At 28.3% G+C, this 18,403-nt stretch overlaps 1 protein-coding gene across 1 annotated transcript; it reads left to right on the top strand.

Moving 5' to 3' along the window:
• The first annotated feature begins 13,773 nt into the window (after positions 1-13,773).
• Positions 13,774-17,175, top strand: LOC133802232 (protein NRT1/ PTR FAMILY 5.5-like). The gene is made up of 4 exons (XM_062240505.1): positions 13,774-13,878; positions 14,003-14,220; positions 15,358-15,854; positions 16,084-17,175. The coding sequence occupies exons 1-4, from the start codon at positions 13,854-13,856 to the stop codon at positions 17,033-17,035; spliced, it is 1,692 nt and encodes a 563-aa protein (XP_062096489.1). The 5' UTR covers positions 13,774-13,853; the 3' UTR covers positions 17,036-17,175.
• The last annotated feature ends 1,228 nt before the right edge of the window (positions 17,176-18,403 follow it).

The following is an 18,403-nucleotide window of genomic DNA, read 5'->3' as shown; positions in this document are numbered from 1 at the left end:
CACAATAATAGACAATATTTGGAAGTTACAAATTTGTAACTAAATTTGTAACACTAAATATGTTACATATTTGGATATTCATATATATATCTAAATATTATAACTCTATTTTATATGTTACAGTACGTGACATTATTTATCACATTTATTTAATCTAAAATATTATATTATAAAATAATATAACATTCCATCACAATCACAAGATTAAATAGTTATCTAACACTTATTTAATCAATCAACTTTATATTTTAAAATATAACATATATATATATATATATATAAATACACGTACATATTTATGGAATACGTATTCAACATATATATATATATAAATCCTTTTTATAACACTTTTATTTATTATTAATAAGTAGGCCAGCTAGCCATGTGACAATAATTTGAAAGTATGTTACACTTTGCTTTTATAGTGACAGGTCCTACCTAAGGCCTTTTTAAAAAGAAAAAGAAAAAGAAAAGTCCAAGCCAGAGACTTTAATTTTAGGAGAGGCACCGTTTTTTATTCTTTTTCTTTTAAAGGCAAATTATCAAACAAAATTTAAATAACAACTCTAAATCTCATAATTATATTATATAGATAATTTTACGCATAAGAAAAAAAAATCATGTAGTAATTTAGTTATTGATCCAGAAAAAATAATAATTAGTTTGTATATAACATTTACCATAATATTAGTATCAATAATTTAATAAAATATTTTAAAAACTAATATAAAATTATTGAATTGAAGAACAAAGCATCTAAAATTACATAGTATTCATTATTTTTTAAACTTTGACATTTAAAATTAACATATTTACATGGGAAAGAAAATCCAACTTGGCTAATAAGGAAAAAATAAATAAAGAAGATATTGAATATTTTGAAAGTTGATATCATAGAAACATTAACATATTAAATAAAAAATCATTTTTCTATTAAATAAATTAGTTTAAGTTATTTTTGCAATATATTTAAAATAAACTAATAAAGAAAGTTTACATTTTAAGATTTTGTCCCTTACGTGCATCACCGCATATTTCAAAAAAATTAAAAATATACAGTGAATATTAATTATAAACGGTATGGTTTTCATATATAATATTAATTAAAAACTTTACAATAAATTTATTTATTATATATTACTCAAAATAAAAATATTTAGAATAAATTAATATTACAATAAAATAAACAATATTTCCTTTAAAAAATAAATAATATTTAATTCTTAAAAAAAAATTAAAACATATTTTTATAATTTAGATTTATTAGATATAATTTTATTTTATCAACAAACCACTTTAATATATATAGAGAGTTTATTATACACTATAACATTATTTTTGTTTCTCATAATATTTTTAAATTATAATTTATCAAAAACATATATTAATTTCATAATTTAGGAAAATAAATAAATAATTAAAGACACAAAAAATGAGAATTTTGAAATAACTTATGTTTTTTATATTTTTGATTATATCATGAACAATATATAATACCATTATCAGCCACATCGACTAGTTATTATTTATTCATATATAATAATATATACTATATTATATAATATTTTTGGTTATGATCTCTTTATTAGTCACTTATTAAAAACATATTTAATTTAAACATGTAAATTTATTTAATAAATTAAAACAAATATGACATTCTGATATGACTTTTCCAACTCACAATATTTTAAAATATGTAATTTAGCAAACACTGAACAACTTTTCCTCACAGTACAGTTTGCAGCTGCTTTTTCCCACACTACAGCTACAATTGTTTTTCCCTACAACACAAATGTATCAAACTTGTCCTTAATCATATTTATTTTATTTAATAATTTTTTTGCAGAGAAAGAAAGCAACATCAATGAAGGACTAGGGCTGTGATACTACTTTTGTTTAATGATTTTGTGGAAATCTAAGTTTTTGTTGTTTATTTTTTTTATGGAGTGTAGATTTGAGTTTAAATCATAATTTTTTTAATGTTTAGATTTTATTCTAAATATGATTTTGGAATGCTTGAATATGGATTCAATTTTGTTCTTGGCTTTTAGCTTGAATGGGTATTCCTATTGTGTTATTGAGGGGAAGAAGAAGAAGGACCGGTGTGAAAAAAAAGAATCGGTGAAGAAGAACATAGTTAGGATTTTTGGTTTTAGATTTGTTTAAAATTTGTTTTTAACCATAATTTAAACCTATAATTAAACAATTCTTTGTTAATATTTTTTTTTATTATTTAAAATAAATTTTCATAATTTAAAATAAGTTTCTCTCAGAACTATATCCTATATGTTGACCCCGTTTTTCGTCAACTTAATTATGAAAAGCACCAAACAAGAATATAAAAAAAATAGAAGAATTCATAAGGTAATTTTATGTGGTTCAACAGTTAAAATCTGCCTACACTACTACAAAACACTATTTTAGGACATTTTTTTAGGGCACTCACCTAGATGCAAGTCCTAAAAATAACTCCTGGACTTTTTGCAAGTCCTAAAAACTATGTGTGTCCTAAAAAATTTCATTTAAAAAGAACTCATGATCATTTTCATTTATTTTTCACATTGAATTATTGTAATCAAATTATGAGAAATTACTTTTTGAGCTTCAAATTCCAAACACTCAATAAAAGTGACTTATAGACATATGTAGATTTTAACTGCTGAACCACGTAAAAATTTGTATGCATTCTTTATATCGTTTAAGAGTGCAAGTGACTCGTGAGCTTATGTAGTTAATTTTAACTACTGAGCTACATAAAAATATGTCTGCATTCTTTATATCATTTAATTCGCTCTTATTTTTAGTTGACAAAAATTGCATCAACATCAACAGAACTCACACACATACCAAAAAAGAACTAATCTTAAAACTAACCTTTTCATAATAACAAAAAAATAGTATTTTATTAAAATAAATGTATAATGCATACAAATTCATTTTTAAAAATAATTGTACGTTTATATATATACGTTGAATTAAACATTTGTATATTATTCTATTATATATATATATATATTTATTCATTTGACAATGTTTTATTTTTTTAATTGTATTTATTTTCCTGTTTTATTTTTATAATATCCATCATTATTAACCTAAATCTTAAGGTTTTGTATGTTTATAACATGTAACCTTAAAATATCTTTAGTCTTATTTTTCATTTAAAAATATATATATATATAATTATACAAAAAAAAAAATTACATCCCACGATGTACAAAATATACACTAATAAGTTGATAAAATCAAATTAGCCCAAAAAAAAAAAACTATTATAGAGACAAAATAAAAAGCATCAAGGCAACTTTTTCTTTGTCCCCTAATTTAAAGAGAGGACAAGGCTCACACTTACAAAAGAAAAAGAGAAAGAACACCACTCCATAAAGAAAAAGAACACTAACCCACTCAATAATGTAATTGAAGACTCAATCAATTGACCTCTTCACTCTTTATACTCTTTTGCTCTCTCCAAACTCATTATATAAGCTGCAAATAAGAGTGTGTAATACTACACAAGAATTAACAATGGTGGTCGTTTACACAAGGAGTAGTATGTTAACAGCAGCGGCGATGGTAGCAGTAGCAGTAGCAGTCCTGACGTTGAGTTCAATAAACGGTTGTGGAGCAGCTGTGCTTCTGAAGACCAATGTCACTTATGATCGCTACTGCGTCAACGGTGGCGCCGCCGACGAGAACTGCCTCATTGCAGAGGACTTGGAGTTGGAGTTTTTGATGGACTCTCACATCAGCCGAGTTTTGGCGGAGGTTCCTACTATCCAAAGCGGAGGCAGTGAAAATAGGGACGCTGCTGTACAGCCCTGCAGTAAAGTAAACCCAGGTGATCCGTACTGTCAGAGCGGAGGTCAGAAGCCTATAGAACATGTTAACAAGTACTTTAGAAAACCTTCAAAACCCTAGCCATATATATATGTATATTTATATGGGAATACTGTATGTGTTGTCTTGTTCAGTTCATCAGTTAAGCTGTTAATATTCCGTCTTATCATTTTATCATAATATCAATCAAAAATCTTTTTTATTTTTAATTAAATTTAAGAGACTAAAGTTAATTCGTTGATAATATTTTAAACATATATATCTACATACTAAATGTTAATATATTAAGAATTAGAATTATCAAGAAGGGAAATAAACTAACAACATTATGATTTTTACGTGGTTGGAGGCTTAGTCTACGAGTCAGTAATATTAAGCTTTGAGTCTCAACAATAGAGAGTTTGAGTAATAAGTTCAGAAGGGCTTTTGCATGCATGAAAAATTGAATTCCTTCTACAGTGATCTTAAAATAAAAATTAAAAATAATTCTTAAAACAAAGTTTCTCCCTTCGTCATCTTGCTCTTAAATTAAATTTTTTTTTTGTTTTAAGATCTTCGTCATTCGTTATCTTTTAATTAAATATTTTTTCTTTGTTGTAGTATTTATTTTAAATTTTTATTCTAAAATATATTTATGTTATATTGTAAAATAAAAGAAAAAGTAAAACAAAAAAAGAGTTATTTGTTATTAATTAAATTTTTATTTTTTTAAGAATTCAATTAGTATTTTTAGAAAAAAAATTATTTTTTTTTAAATAAAAGGGTATTATTTGGTAGCAGTCAAAGTTCGGAAGACAAAGTTGCTAATTATTCTACACATGACAGTATCACATCAACAGAAAAAATGTCATATCATCAATCTATTAGCTACTTATGATGAAATCTAATAGAAGTCTCTTATTTATTTCAATAACGTGCATAGTTTGGGAGGAATTTTTAACATCACAAATTATTCTGAAGGCACAATTATATAATAGTCATAGTTCAGAGGACAAAAATATAATTTATTCAAAAAAAAATTATGCAGTTTTTTTACAAAGTAACATTTCCGATATACATTTATTAACACTCCACCAAACACACTTGGCACCTTATCCATATAAATAACTCATTTTAAAAAGAATATAAAAAACAATGCTACTTCACAACATAATTAATATTAAAAAAAATATTTATTCTCACTAATTACTCTATAATATAAATTATACGTGATGCAGACATATTGATCCACTTAATTATTATACATATCCACGTGAAAAACGAGAAGTTGTAAATTTGAGAAATTGTTCGAATCGAGCTATAATTCATTACTACATGCACAGTACGTACATGATGTTCTATCTCATTAGTTCATTATTATTAATATCGTGTTAGATAGAGGTCCCTATCCAGAAATAAACAAATATAAATATAGTCCTCAATCAACACAATATTTATCTTTTTTTTTTAATTATAAAAAAACAAAAGAAAATAGCAGATCTTTTAATTTAGTAATTAATAATAAGAATCAGTTTCTCTTTATATAAAACGGGCTTCTTCTTCTTATAGAAAAAGAGGAGGGACTACACGTCTGGCTCTTTTCTTTAGACGTTATCACGATAGAATTTTAATTTTTGCTCTGAAATGTTTGTCAAGATCTTATTTAATTGTTATTTGCAGATTTAAAATTTTGGGATATTTAGAAAGATAGTCGTTATGCTGTCGAAATAATAATTATATCCTAAAACTATTTTTTTTAAATAATAATTATATCCTTTAAAATTAAAAAAAAAAATCATTTTAAAAGATTAAGAACATAAACAATACTAAAAGTTTCAAACTAATTAAATAAATTTTTAAATACTCAAAAATTAAAAATCTAATTAATAACAAATAACGTTTTTTTTTTACTTTTTCTTTTCTTTTACAATATAAAATAAATATATCTTAAAATAAAAATAAAAAATAAATCTTAAAACAAAGTTTGTTCCCCTTTGTCCTCCTTCGCTTAAATTATTATTTTTTTATTTAAGCCCTTCGTCATTCGTCATCTTTTAATTAAAGATTTTTTCTTTGTTTTAGTATTTATTTTAAATTTTTATTATAAAATATATTTATTTTATATTGTAAAAGAAAAAGTAAAACTAAAAAAGATTTATTTGTTATGAATTAAATTTTTAATTTTTTAAGGATTTAATTAGTATTTTTAGAAAAATTAATTAATTTTTTTAATAAAAGAGGTATTATTTGGTAGCGGTCAAAGTTCGGGAGGCAAAATTGCTAATTATTCTACACAAAAATGTCATATCATCAATCTGTTAGTCACTTAGGACGAGATTTAACAGAAGTCTTATATTTCAATAACGTGCATAGTTCAGGAGGAATTTTAACATCGCGAATCATTTGGAAGGCACGATTATATAATAGTCATAGTTCGGGGGACAAAAATATAATTTATTCAAAATAAAATTATGGAGTCTTGTACAAAGTAACATTTCCGATATATACATTTAACATAGAGCTGTAAATGTGGGCCGGCCCGGCCCAGCCCGGCCTACATTTTCGTGCCTCCGATAAATTCGGGCTGGGTCGAGCCCATGTCATGTCATGTCGTGCCGTGCTCACTTTTAGACCCACTTTATTATTACCAAAAAATGTGAGGATAGGGAATTAAATCCTTCACCTCCTCTTTTACCATCAATGGACTTTCCACCAAACCAAATACATTTCTTTGTTTAAATTATAATTTTAGATATTTTTATATACCCTTTAACAATATTTTACACAAAATTATATCAAAGATAATTATTATAATTTTAATACCTACTAATAAATGCTAAAAAGTTTAACTCACAAATCTTAAAATAAATTAATATAATTATAAAAATATAAACATTGAGAAAAATAAGACTTCTATTATTATTTTAATTTATTAATAATTGACAAATAAAAATTTATTATGATTATTAATGTCAAAATATCGGATTTTTTTATCGTGTCGTGCTTTCGGGCTAGTTTGTTCATGCTTTCGTGTCGTGCCTTCGGGCTTGTCGTGCTGTGCCGTACTAATTTTCAATTCGTGTCATGCCTGGCCCAGGCCCATATTTTTTCGTGCCATGCTAGAAAGCCCGACCCATATTTACAGCTCTAATTTAACACTCCACCAAACACACTTGACACCTTATCCATAAACAACTCATTTTAAAATGAATATCAAAACAATGCTACTTCACAACATAATTAATATTAAAAAAATATTTATTCTCACTAATTACTCTATAATATAAATTATACCTGATAGGGAGACATATTGATCCACTTAATTATTATACATATCGAGAAATTGTAAATTTGAGAAATTGTTCGAATCGAGCTATAATTAATTACTACAAGCACAATACGTACATGATGATCTATCTCATTCGTTCATTATTATTAATATGGTGTTAGATAGAGGTCCCTATCCAGAAATAAACAAATATAAATATAGTCCTCAATCAACACAATATTTATCTTTTTAAAAAAAAATTATAAAAAAAAGAAAAGAAAATAGCAGATCTTTTAATTTAGTAATTAATAAGAATCAGTTTCTCTTTTATCTAAAGCGGGATAGAATTTCAAGTTTTTTTCTTCTTTTCTTATAGAAAAAGAGGAGGGGCTACCACGTCTGACTCATTTCTTTGGGCGTTATCATGAGAGAGCTTCAATTTTCGCTCTGAAATGTTCGTCAAGATCCTATTTGACAGGTTGACTTAATTTACGATGGAGTGCATCACCAGTGCCCCGTCTGAGCACAGTTATACGACTCTATGTGGTGCACCAAATAAGGACTACTCGACCGACAAATAAATCCTCACAATTAAGTCTCCTAAGAAAGTCACCTAAATTCGAACCCTTATTTCCAACCACATGAAACTACTTGGCAGTGACCACTTTGCCAAATAGAATTTTAAATTAATTATTCTACTTTTCCTGTAATAAGGTTGGAAACTTGTTACTTTATTTATTATTATATTTTCTTTTGGTAATAATCTCTTCAGTTAAGTTGGAAATCTCTTTTCTTTTTTTTTTTTAGAAAAAAAAATTGTCCACCATTTTAAGTCTAAACATAGGAATGTTTTCTTTTATTTTATTTTTATAAGTCAATATGATATTTATTAAGTCAATCAAAGGTTGTGGACTAGATTTCTTAATTTAAAAAAAAAAAAAAAAAGAAATAAGCCATATGTTGTTGACCATATCCTTTTAAAGAAGTCCACATCAATGTCAACGAAAGTGTGGTTCCAAGAAAAAGTTTAACTTTATTTAATTAGGTAAGAAAAGATTAATCGAAAAATTACTAATCATTAGACACTTAAATCATAAAATAAACTTCAATTAAAGTATAAATCTAATTTAAATACATAAAACCAAGCTTTCACTACCAGAAATCCCATAACAGTCCAAAATCATTTTGTAAAGCCTATTTACAAAATGTGATATTAATTGTACTATTTATTAATTTTTAAGTAATTAGCAGTAATGATCAAAATTATCTTCTACAGATAATGTTTTTTTTACCTCATAATATAGAAAAAAAAAAAGTTATTGTGAATGTGAAGTGTGAACACTCTTCATTTGTCTACCTAACACTCTGTGACGTGGCAGTAGTTTATTGAATGAGAGGGAAAGATCTTTACTCATTTGAGTCCATTTATTGCAATTATAATTAATTAGAGGACCAAATAAATAATAGTTACATCATCGTGCTTACATCAGCATATCCAACGTAAGACCAATAATTATGTAAACTTTACTTTATTTGATAAATATTATACAGTAATATTATCAATTATTTTGGACCAGTATTATTATAAAGTAAAACTTTCATCATATTCTTTTGTTTAGAAGTTGATACACATTTTTCTTTTCAATTCTCTGAAAGTTAATTTCATTCCTTTTCTAAAAAAAATATTTATTGGGTCTAGTAGTCTCGTAAAATAGCTCATGAAATTTTATATACACTACAAGAAAGTCTGAAGTTAGAGGCCGACTTAGTCCGCTGGTAATGTATGGGTTATTAGCGGCGGACTACTGGGTCCGCTGCTAATAATGTGGAAATTAATAAAAAAATTAATTTTTTTTATTAGCGGCGGATAGTCCGCTGCTAATACAATGCCTGAGAAATGAAAGATTGTTCAGTTTCAAAATTATTAGCGGTGGGTATTTTCCCTTAATAGCAGTGGATTATCCATTAGTAGAGGGTAAATATCCGCTGGTAAAAAGACTATTACCGGCGAGATATATTAATAGCAACGGCTCCCGCCGCTAATAGTTTATTACTGGCGGGAAAATATTAATAGCGACGGGTCACCGCTTCTAATAATCTTACATATTGAAAATTTTGCACATCGTTTCATCCGTCCCTCTCATTTCTCTTCTCTCCTTCTCTCAGACACACTCTTTTCTTAGTCTGCCCCTTTGTCCGAGCACAACCACCGCCCCTCTATCTGAGCACCACCACTGCCCCTCTGTCCGAGCACCACCACCGCCCCTCTGTCCGATCACCACCACTGCCCCCACGCCAAAATGTATTAATTTTGTATGTATTAATTTTTTTATTTTAATTGTTTGTATGTAGTTTTTTTTTAATTTGAATTGTTTGTATTTAATTTCAGAAACCCCCACGTCACACGGGAGTTTCGGACCCCACGCCAGATTTTCAGACCACCACCAGTGTATGTATTTTTTTTTTAATGATATTGGTTTCATAATATTTATTAAAAAAAATAGTTTTGGTCTTATTAAAAAAATAGATTTATGTGTTGTATTATATTGTATTTAATTTATTGTTAAAAGGATGAGATTCGATTATTAAAAAAATATTAGTATGTTGCTTTATTTTTTTAGCAGAGCGTCAAACTTTTGAAAGAAAAAAAATCAGATTATTATTGTATTAATCATATTATGGTTTATGTTGATTTGTGTTGTAATATTATTTGAATAAATATTTTGTTCTTCTAGTTATTCTAGGTTTTGTTGTTTGGAGATTTTAAATTTGGGGATATGACAAATTTAAGTTGTTATGTTGTCAAAATTTTAAAAAAAAAACTATATATCCTATAATAAATGTTCTGGGATTTTCTAAGTGCAGGATTTTAAAACTTTTGAAATGATTGTATTAAACTGTTATGCTATCAAATTTTTTGTGAAATTTTATTAAGTGCAGTAGTTTTAATTTTTTTTATTATATGTTATGTTAACATAATGAGAATTGTAATGAATATTATTTAATTTAGTTAATTAGTATTATTGAATGAAAAAGATTAATAAAATTATAAGTTCGTCGTAGCAGCAGAGATATGGTCAATTTGTGAGTTCGTCGCAGTAGCAGATGTATGGTTAGTTTGAGAGTTTATTGCATCAATCTCCCTTGACACGACCACATACTCAACAATTTGGATCATCTTCGCAGCAGCAGTCTCCACAAGCTTATTACCCTTCACCATCAGCACCACAGTTTGCTTCACCACCATCGTCGCGCCCTAACATTGGTGATCAAGGTATTGACTTGAATGTTAATGAATATTTCTCGTCTGGTTGGCTCGATCCAAACAATAATAATTAGTTTAGGTTTTTTTAATTAAATTAAGACAATTGATATTTTATTATGTTTATTTTATGATTAGTTTATATGTAATTAAATTAAGACAATTTATATTTTCATTATGTTAATTTTATGATTAGTTTATATGTAATTTTTTTTATGAATATTAATCGTGTTATTAATAATTACTTTTAATTTATGTTAAATTTTATTATCTTTAAATAAGTATTATATGTATATTTATTATTAAATAAAGTCAAATGAATTATTATATTTTATTATTATTAATTTATTACTAGCTGATTAATAGAGTGGGACCCGTTGGTATTAAATAAGTCAAACGAGGTTGACTATTCTTTTACACCGGCGGAGTCCCGCCCCTATTAATCCACCGGTATTAATAGAATACCAGCGGGGTGTCAGTCCGCCGGTAATACCCCTAATCACCGACCGAGTATTACCAGCGGAATGCCCTACTATTACCGGTAGAAGCCTCCGCCTCTAATACTCCCTTTTGTTGTAGTGGTAAGTTTATAATTAGATAGATTAAACATTAATATTACTGATCTAATCTGGTTGCGATTAAGACATGCATATGTAATTAATACAAAAGGATATATTACTGATCTGGTTGTGGATTAAGACGAATTAAGACGTACATGCAACTCCTAGCATGCATTATTATCTAGTACTATAAAACTCTATTACTTTATACTATACTCTACTCTCTAAAACACAAACCTTACTCCTCCAAACTCAAATTCATTTACTTGTCCACTCAACAACATCAATTACAATACCCTAACCCATCATAGTTACTCTAGCCATTGCTACTACTCATCAAATATTCTTACAAATCATCACAATTTTCTCTATCCCAAATAAAAAATCATCAGTGGTATTAGAGCCTCGTTTGATCTCAACACTTGGCGTAATCTTTTCTACTCATCATGAGTTCTGATTCCAGCCGCTCAACTCTACCTCTTCCAATTTTCTATGGAGAAAACTATGATTTTTGGCCTATCAAAATGAAGACCTATTTTCGATCACAAAATCTATATGGAAAATTGTTGAAGATGGATTTAGTGTTCCCGAAGACACGTCTTCATTGTCGGAAAATCTAAAGAAGGCCATGGAAGAGAAACAACAAAAGGATTCTCAAGCATTATTCTGCTAGCAGCAAGCTATGACAGACAACTTTTTTCTGCGGATTATGGGCGCATCAACAACAAAAGAAGCATAAGACATGTTGCGGGAGGAGTTCCAAGGAACTGTCAAGGTACGCATGGTCAAACTACAAAGAAGCTTAGAAGATATTTTGAGAATATTAAGAATGAAAGATAATGAGACCGCAAAAAATTACTATTCTAGAACAAAAGAAATAGTAAATAAAATGGGAGCGTATCGAGAAATAGTTTATGACAAGAAAATAGTAGAGAAAATACTAATTTCTAGTACAGAAAAATATTATGCAATAATATCTATGATAGAAGAAACAAAGGATTTAGAAACTTTATCACCGACTAGATTAATGGACTCCCTTGAAGCATACGACAATAGGCGAGAAAGGCATAATGAAAATTTGACGGAAAATGTCTTTTCGTCTAAAATTAATTCGCGGTCTCAAAAATCAAAAGCTGATGGAAGGAAATTACAAGAAAATTTAAAAAATAAGAATTATCAAGAGAAACTAAAAGAAAATAACGATAAGTATAATCCATGTGTGGCATTTGTAAAAGAAAAAATCACTTGGAGAAAGATTGTTGGTTTAAAGGAATGCCTCTGTGCCAAAATTGTAAAACATTTCGGCACACTGAAAAACTTGTCGTTTAAGAAAATCTCATCAAGTTAACATTTGTGTGGAGAAAAATGATGAGAATAATCTCTTCTATGTCTGCCAAGCTGCATCAGAAGAAAAGCAAGATCTTGGTATTTAGAAAGTGGTTGCAGTAACCACATGACAAAAAATGAAAGCATCTTTTGTAATCTTGATAAATCCAAGACAAAAGCCAAAAATAGGTAATGGTGACTTCAAGAGATACATCAATGATGTACTCTGGTACCCAACATCGATCAAAACATACTTAGTGTAGGATAAATAATTGAAAAATGTCGTACTCTGTGCATTTTGAAGGAGAATCTTGCACAATCTATGACAAGCAAGACAAATCTTTTGAAATTGCAAAGATAAAAATAAGAGAAAATAGATGTTTTCCTATCCAATGGAGATACACAAGCAATGTTGCAATACAAGTTCTAGGAGATGAATCGTGGCTATGGCATAGAAAGTTCGAACATTTTAATTTCCACAGGCTAAAAAGATCCTCCAGCAGAAGAATATGATGTTAAGCCTACCAGCATCAAGGAGCTCAACAATGTCCATGAAGGGTGTATGCTTGGGAAACAACATCGACAACCCTTTCCATCTGGAAAAGCTTGGAGAGCTAAAGAGCCACTAGAGTTAGTCTACTAGACGTTTGCGGGCCTATGCGTACTCCCTCAAATGATCAAAACAGGTACTTTATTCTCTTTATCGATGACTTTACGAGAATGACATGGGTTACTAAATCTCAAGTCTTCGATATTTTAAAAAAATATAAAACCTGTGTCGAAAAGCAAAGTGGTCGCAATATCAAAACAATAAGAAGTGATAGAGACAATAAATACACTTCTAATGAATTCAACATGTGATGTGAAGATGAAGGCATGTACCATCAGCTCACAATTGGCTACGCACCAAAACAAAATGGTATATCCGAAAGAAAAAATAAGACTATTATGTATGGAAACAACAAGCCATGCTCCTAGCGAAGGGTCTTCCAAAAAGATTTTGGCAGTAGCAGTAAACAATGCAATCTATTTGCTCAACAAATGTCTAATCAAAGCTATGCAAGACAAGACACCGATCGAAGCTTGGAGTGAACGGAAGCATCTCAGAGTTTTTGGCTGATAAAATAAGAGTTATTGATAATTATTATTACTATAATATGTATCATTTTGAATAGATACAACAGTATACTACGCACGTAAAATAGAGCCATAGATAAGAAAGGAGCTGGCATTAAATGAAGGGAAACTCTCTTATGAGAACTTTTTCTTATTCATTTACGGAAAATTAACAGATATATATGCATGGTTGCTGTGAATTTAAAAATGTGAACAGTTTTTTACTCTATCAAATACTTTGTGACAGACGTGGCACCATAATTATATATGTTAAATATAAATCAATTGCATCAGCATACAACGTGATATTAAGAGCAATAAATATTTACCTACTAATATTAAATATAGGCAAGTTCTGTCACATTTTGAATCAGTACACTGATCAATCAACTACATATTAATTGATTGTTTCAATAAAAATTATATGAAGTTTGCTCTATAAATAAAGCTTCGGATTCTTAACTAGTCTCTCACAATACATACAACTACAACTTGGGATTTGAGAATGGGATCTCCTGTGAGAATAGCTGGTAATATTGTTCTCCACTGTTTTATAGCTTAATTACTAGCTAGTGATATATCCATATATAGTTATATATATTATGAGTAGTAAGTACTTATAATGATAATGATTATGATTATGATTATGAACAGTGCTACGATGGTCGGACACAATAGCAGACTATGGACTATTTATGCTGATGACATACTTGACAGAGGCTTGGAGCTTCAACTTCAGGCATGCTGCGGCCATTGTCAATGTCTTTTGGGGCTTCATTGCCATACTTCCCATCGGAGTTAGATTTCTCCAAAATACTAAACAAATTCATGACCGTTGGGTGCTTTTCATTTGCAGTTCAGCCTATATTCTTGTAAGTCATATAAATATATACAAATCTCATCATATATTTTTTGCTGTTTTGTCTATAGGGGCTTTACTTTTAGCACTATCGGTAGGACTCTCAGTATTCTTGACTCGTAAGCAGTTTTTGGTACGATTTTTTTATGACCGGGTATATTGTAAATATTTAGAGCATCCTGTAAATTTTCATAAAATTCTGAATAGTTTACAGTACCGAAAGCTAGATTCAAGCATATTACTCTCCACACGCATAACAAAAATAGTCATGTATGCAACAACATGTTTGAACTTAATTTTCAATACTGTAAACTATTCGGAATTTTCTAAAAATTTGCAGGATGCTCTAAATAGCTAGAATATATACTATCATAAAAAAATCACCTCAAAAACTGTTCACGGATCAATAACACTAAAAGTCTCACCAATAAAACTTAAAATGAAACCCCATTAAAAAAATTGACCTGTATATATATACTTTTAGATTTAACGTAATTTACAAACGATCAATATCTAGCTAGTAAGTGATCGAACAATATAAAATTTATCCTCTCATGAGATCCACTACAAAACAATTTACCATTATTATAGTCACAGCATAATTTTTTGTAGTTACTTATAAATTTAGTAAAAAATTACTAAAATTTAGTCACAACGTAGCATATTTTCGTTTTGTGGGGTACTAGCTTCGTCCATTCTTGCTTGCTTGTATATGAATTTAATATCATATTATTCTATATATATATAGTATATTTATAATTAATGAATATATACATACATTAAAACAGGAGTATTGATGCATTTTTTTTAGTATGTGGAAAGCTATAATTTTAATTTTTTTATATGGTTATATATATTACAAATTTTTGAAAAATATATTATGAATTATTTATTATGTCGAAAATAAAGTTTAGTTGAACGTGCTTTATGTGTGATTTTTTTTTTCATACGCATGTGAAATAAACTGTTTGAATGGTGTTTGCTTAATATTAACTAACTATAATATACATTGTTATATAAAAAAAAAAAAATTATAACTATCCTATAGTACCTCACTGGATGTACTGTATAATTCCCCTCTTTATATCTATGAACTTGTATTTCTTTTTCTTTCTAATAGTGATAACTATGCATTTCTTTTGTAAAATAGGGATTAGGGCTCTTGACATTCTCAAGCCCAAATTCCGAATCTGGAAAAATGGATAGTTGGGATGCAAAGTATGCAAAATATGGAGTGAAGCAAGAGACGTTGTTGTATGCCTCATTACCTCTGATTGTTGTGGCTAAATCTGGTTATGATGTCTCATTAGAACAACTCATCACTGACGAAATAAAAATAGGTGGCATATCTGATAAAATCATCCACTTTTCCTCGAGCATTGGATCTTCTTTTCTCGTAAATATAGTTGGATTTGCCATGGCTAACATAATGAAGGAATGGTTAACAAGGTTTGGAACCCCAGCATTGTGCATGGTATTGGCAACACTAATTTTCTTAACAGGCTTTCGTTCATATGGTCGAGAAACCACAAAAGAAGATCTCTTCACCAAGCTCTATAATGGAATCCATAAGCCAATCACTAAAATTATTAAACTCATAAATGCCATATGGAATTTCTTCATTATGATTGCTTTGAGCCCTTTGCGGTATGTACTAAATTCTTTTTTAAACTAAATAATATTTGTTTTGTGATTATTAAGTAGAATAAATTTAGTTTGGCTTTTGATACATGTTAGAGTGCAAAGCAGGCGTCTCAAAACTAATTGGTGATGAGTGAAGTAACTCATACGTACTCTTATAAATTGTTGAATATACCCACACACATTTTCCATGTGGGTTATTTTCTCTAACAGGATCTTTCATATGGAAATGCAGGTTATGTTGTTGCTGTTTTTTCAAAAAAGAAGAGAAAACTCAAGAACAAACTCCATCAGAACAAAAAAATGATGATACAATAATGACGGTAGAAGAAACCAAATTCATCATATCATTATTTCCAATATGCTTGTTAGGGTTGGTATCTTCCTTGGGAAATACTTATTTTCTTGAGCAAGCATACTCTATGGATCGCAAAATCATAGGAAGTTTAAAGGTTCCTCTAGCCCTACTCCTAAGTGTCTACAAAATTGGCAACTATTTGTTCCCAAAACTCTATTTCGACATTGTAGATTCTTGGATTCCTTCTGGCTGCACGAGTTTAAAAAAGGCGCTCAACCGCATTGGAATGGCGCTATCGTTGCTATACGCCTTGCTATGTTGTGTCATTGCCGCTGAAGTTGAGAGTAAGAGAATTGGCATCATCAACAAACGTGATCATGCAATAGACATCAACCAACCAGCTGAGATGAATCTACTTTACCTTGTTCCACAATTTTTTCTTCTTGGAGGGTTTTTTGGGATGGCATATGAAAGCATTGAGAGGTTCTTTAAGGATCACCAAACACCAACTAGACTCCAACCATACATGGTTGATTCAGCAGTTGGTGTGTTTGGATTAGGGAACATTGGAAGTGTCTTATTAGTCTATTTAGTATCAAAGTGTACGTGGACAAAAGAAGGTAGAAGTTGGTTTAATGAAAGTATAAACACTAGTCGTTTGGATAAGTATTATTGGCTTCTAAGTGTGTGGATAGCAATCAATATAGTTTGGTACTTACTTGTATCTCTTCTATATCGTCCTAAAGAGAAAAATACATCGTCATTGGATGAGGAGGGAGAAGAAAAACTTCCCAATTGTTGTTGTTGTTGCTGTTGTTGTTGGTTCTGCTCGGACTCCGGTGGTGATCCAAAGCAAGAATCATATAAGCCAGGTCATTTTGAAGTATAGTTTGGTGTTGAATCATATAAGTCTTTGGTTGTATGTTTTTATTGTGTTTATGTATGAGTGTTGCTAATATTGATTTTATTACTAGTTTAGCTTTGTAAATTAGATTATTAATATATAAGCTTTTGTTAATTAGCCAAAAATATTTGACCACTTTTGTTAATTATCTGCCTATAGTTTTTGAGCAATAATTATGAGTACCCATTGAACAACTTGATTACACGTTTTATTATGCATAAAACTCTCCCACAAGCATAAGTGCACTAAGCGGTTTAAATTTTGATTTCCAATCCTAATTTATTAATTATTTTCTGAAAATTTGTGATAGTTAGTCACAATAAATTTTGTGACTACAAGTAAAACATTTGTGACTAAAGAAAAATCATCTTATCTGTGTCATCACTAAAAAGTCCGTGTCTAAAAGTATTAGTCACAAAAATTAGAATTTGTTGTCACTTAATGTATTTTTAGTCAAAACAAACTTTATTACTAAAAATAATAAATTGCGACTAAAACTATATTAGTAATAACTTGTGATTAAGTATGAATTTTTAGTCACACGTAATTTTTTTTGTGACTAAAACTAATAATTAGTCACATAAAATATATGTTGCGACTAAAAAATTACTACTAAAATATATCTTTATTTATAGTATATCATCGCGTAAAAAAAAAAAAGCATTTAACTTAATATACTAAAATATTAAATTAACTAACAATCACTACCTAACAATTTGTCTATATCTTTATATAATAAATGCTTTTTCAATATATAAAAGTCTTTTTCAAAACTATTGCTCTGAAAAAGATGGAAAATAATAATGTCATCACCCAAAGCAAGTACATGAACTATTATTGCGTATAGTAATTATTACTTAAAAATATTAATGCAAATTAAGATCAACTAATTAAACAATTAGAGGTTTATATATATACTAGATACCAGCAGTTTTATTTATAAAATTTATTAATTATTTTTATTAAATTTATATTAATGTAATATAAATTTTGAAATGTATATTATATTTTAATTAAATAATTTATTTATTTTTGTTTAAGTTTATGTTTGTTCTAATTTTTAAATTTGGGAGTGACAACAAAATAATATATATTATATGTTTAATGTTAATTAAATATTATATGTAGATTTTAAATTTAAATTTTTTGCTAGTTTTTTTTTAAAAAATAATTTGTTGCTAATTTATAGTAGATTATATTAAATGTTTAATATTATATTATTCTAATAAGTGAGTTTAAGTTTAATTAAATTTTATTTAAGTTATAAAACATATGATTTTATTATTTTTAAATAATTATCATTGTAAAATATCTCAAAAATATCATATTTTAATTTGTTTAATTATTTATTAT

Source organism: Humulus lupulus, chromosome 9, assembly GCF_963169125.1.
Source record: "Humulus lupulus chromosome 9, drHumLupu1.1, whole genome shotgun sequence".
NCBI lineage: Eukaryota > Viridiplantae > Streptophyta > Magnoliopsida > Rosales > Cannabaceae > Humulus > Humulus lupulus.
This window is presented reverse-complemented; position numbering and strand designations above follow the sequence as displayed.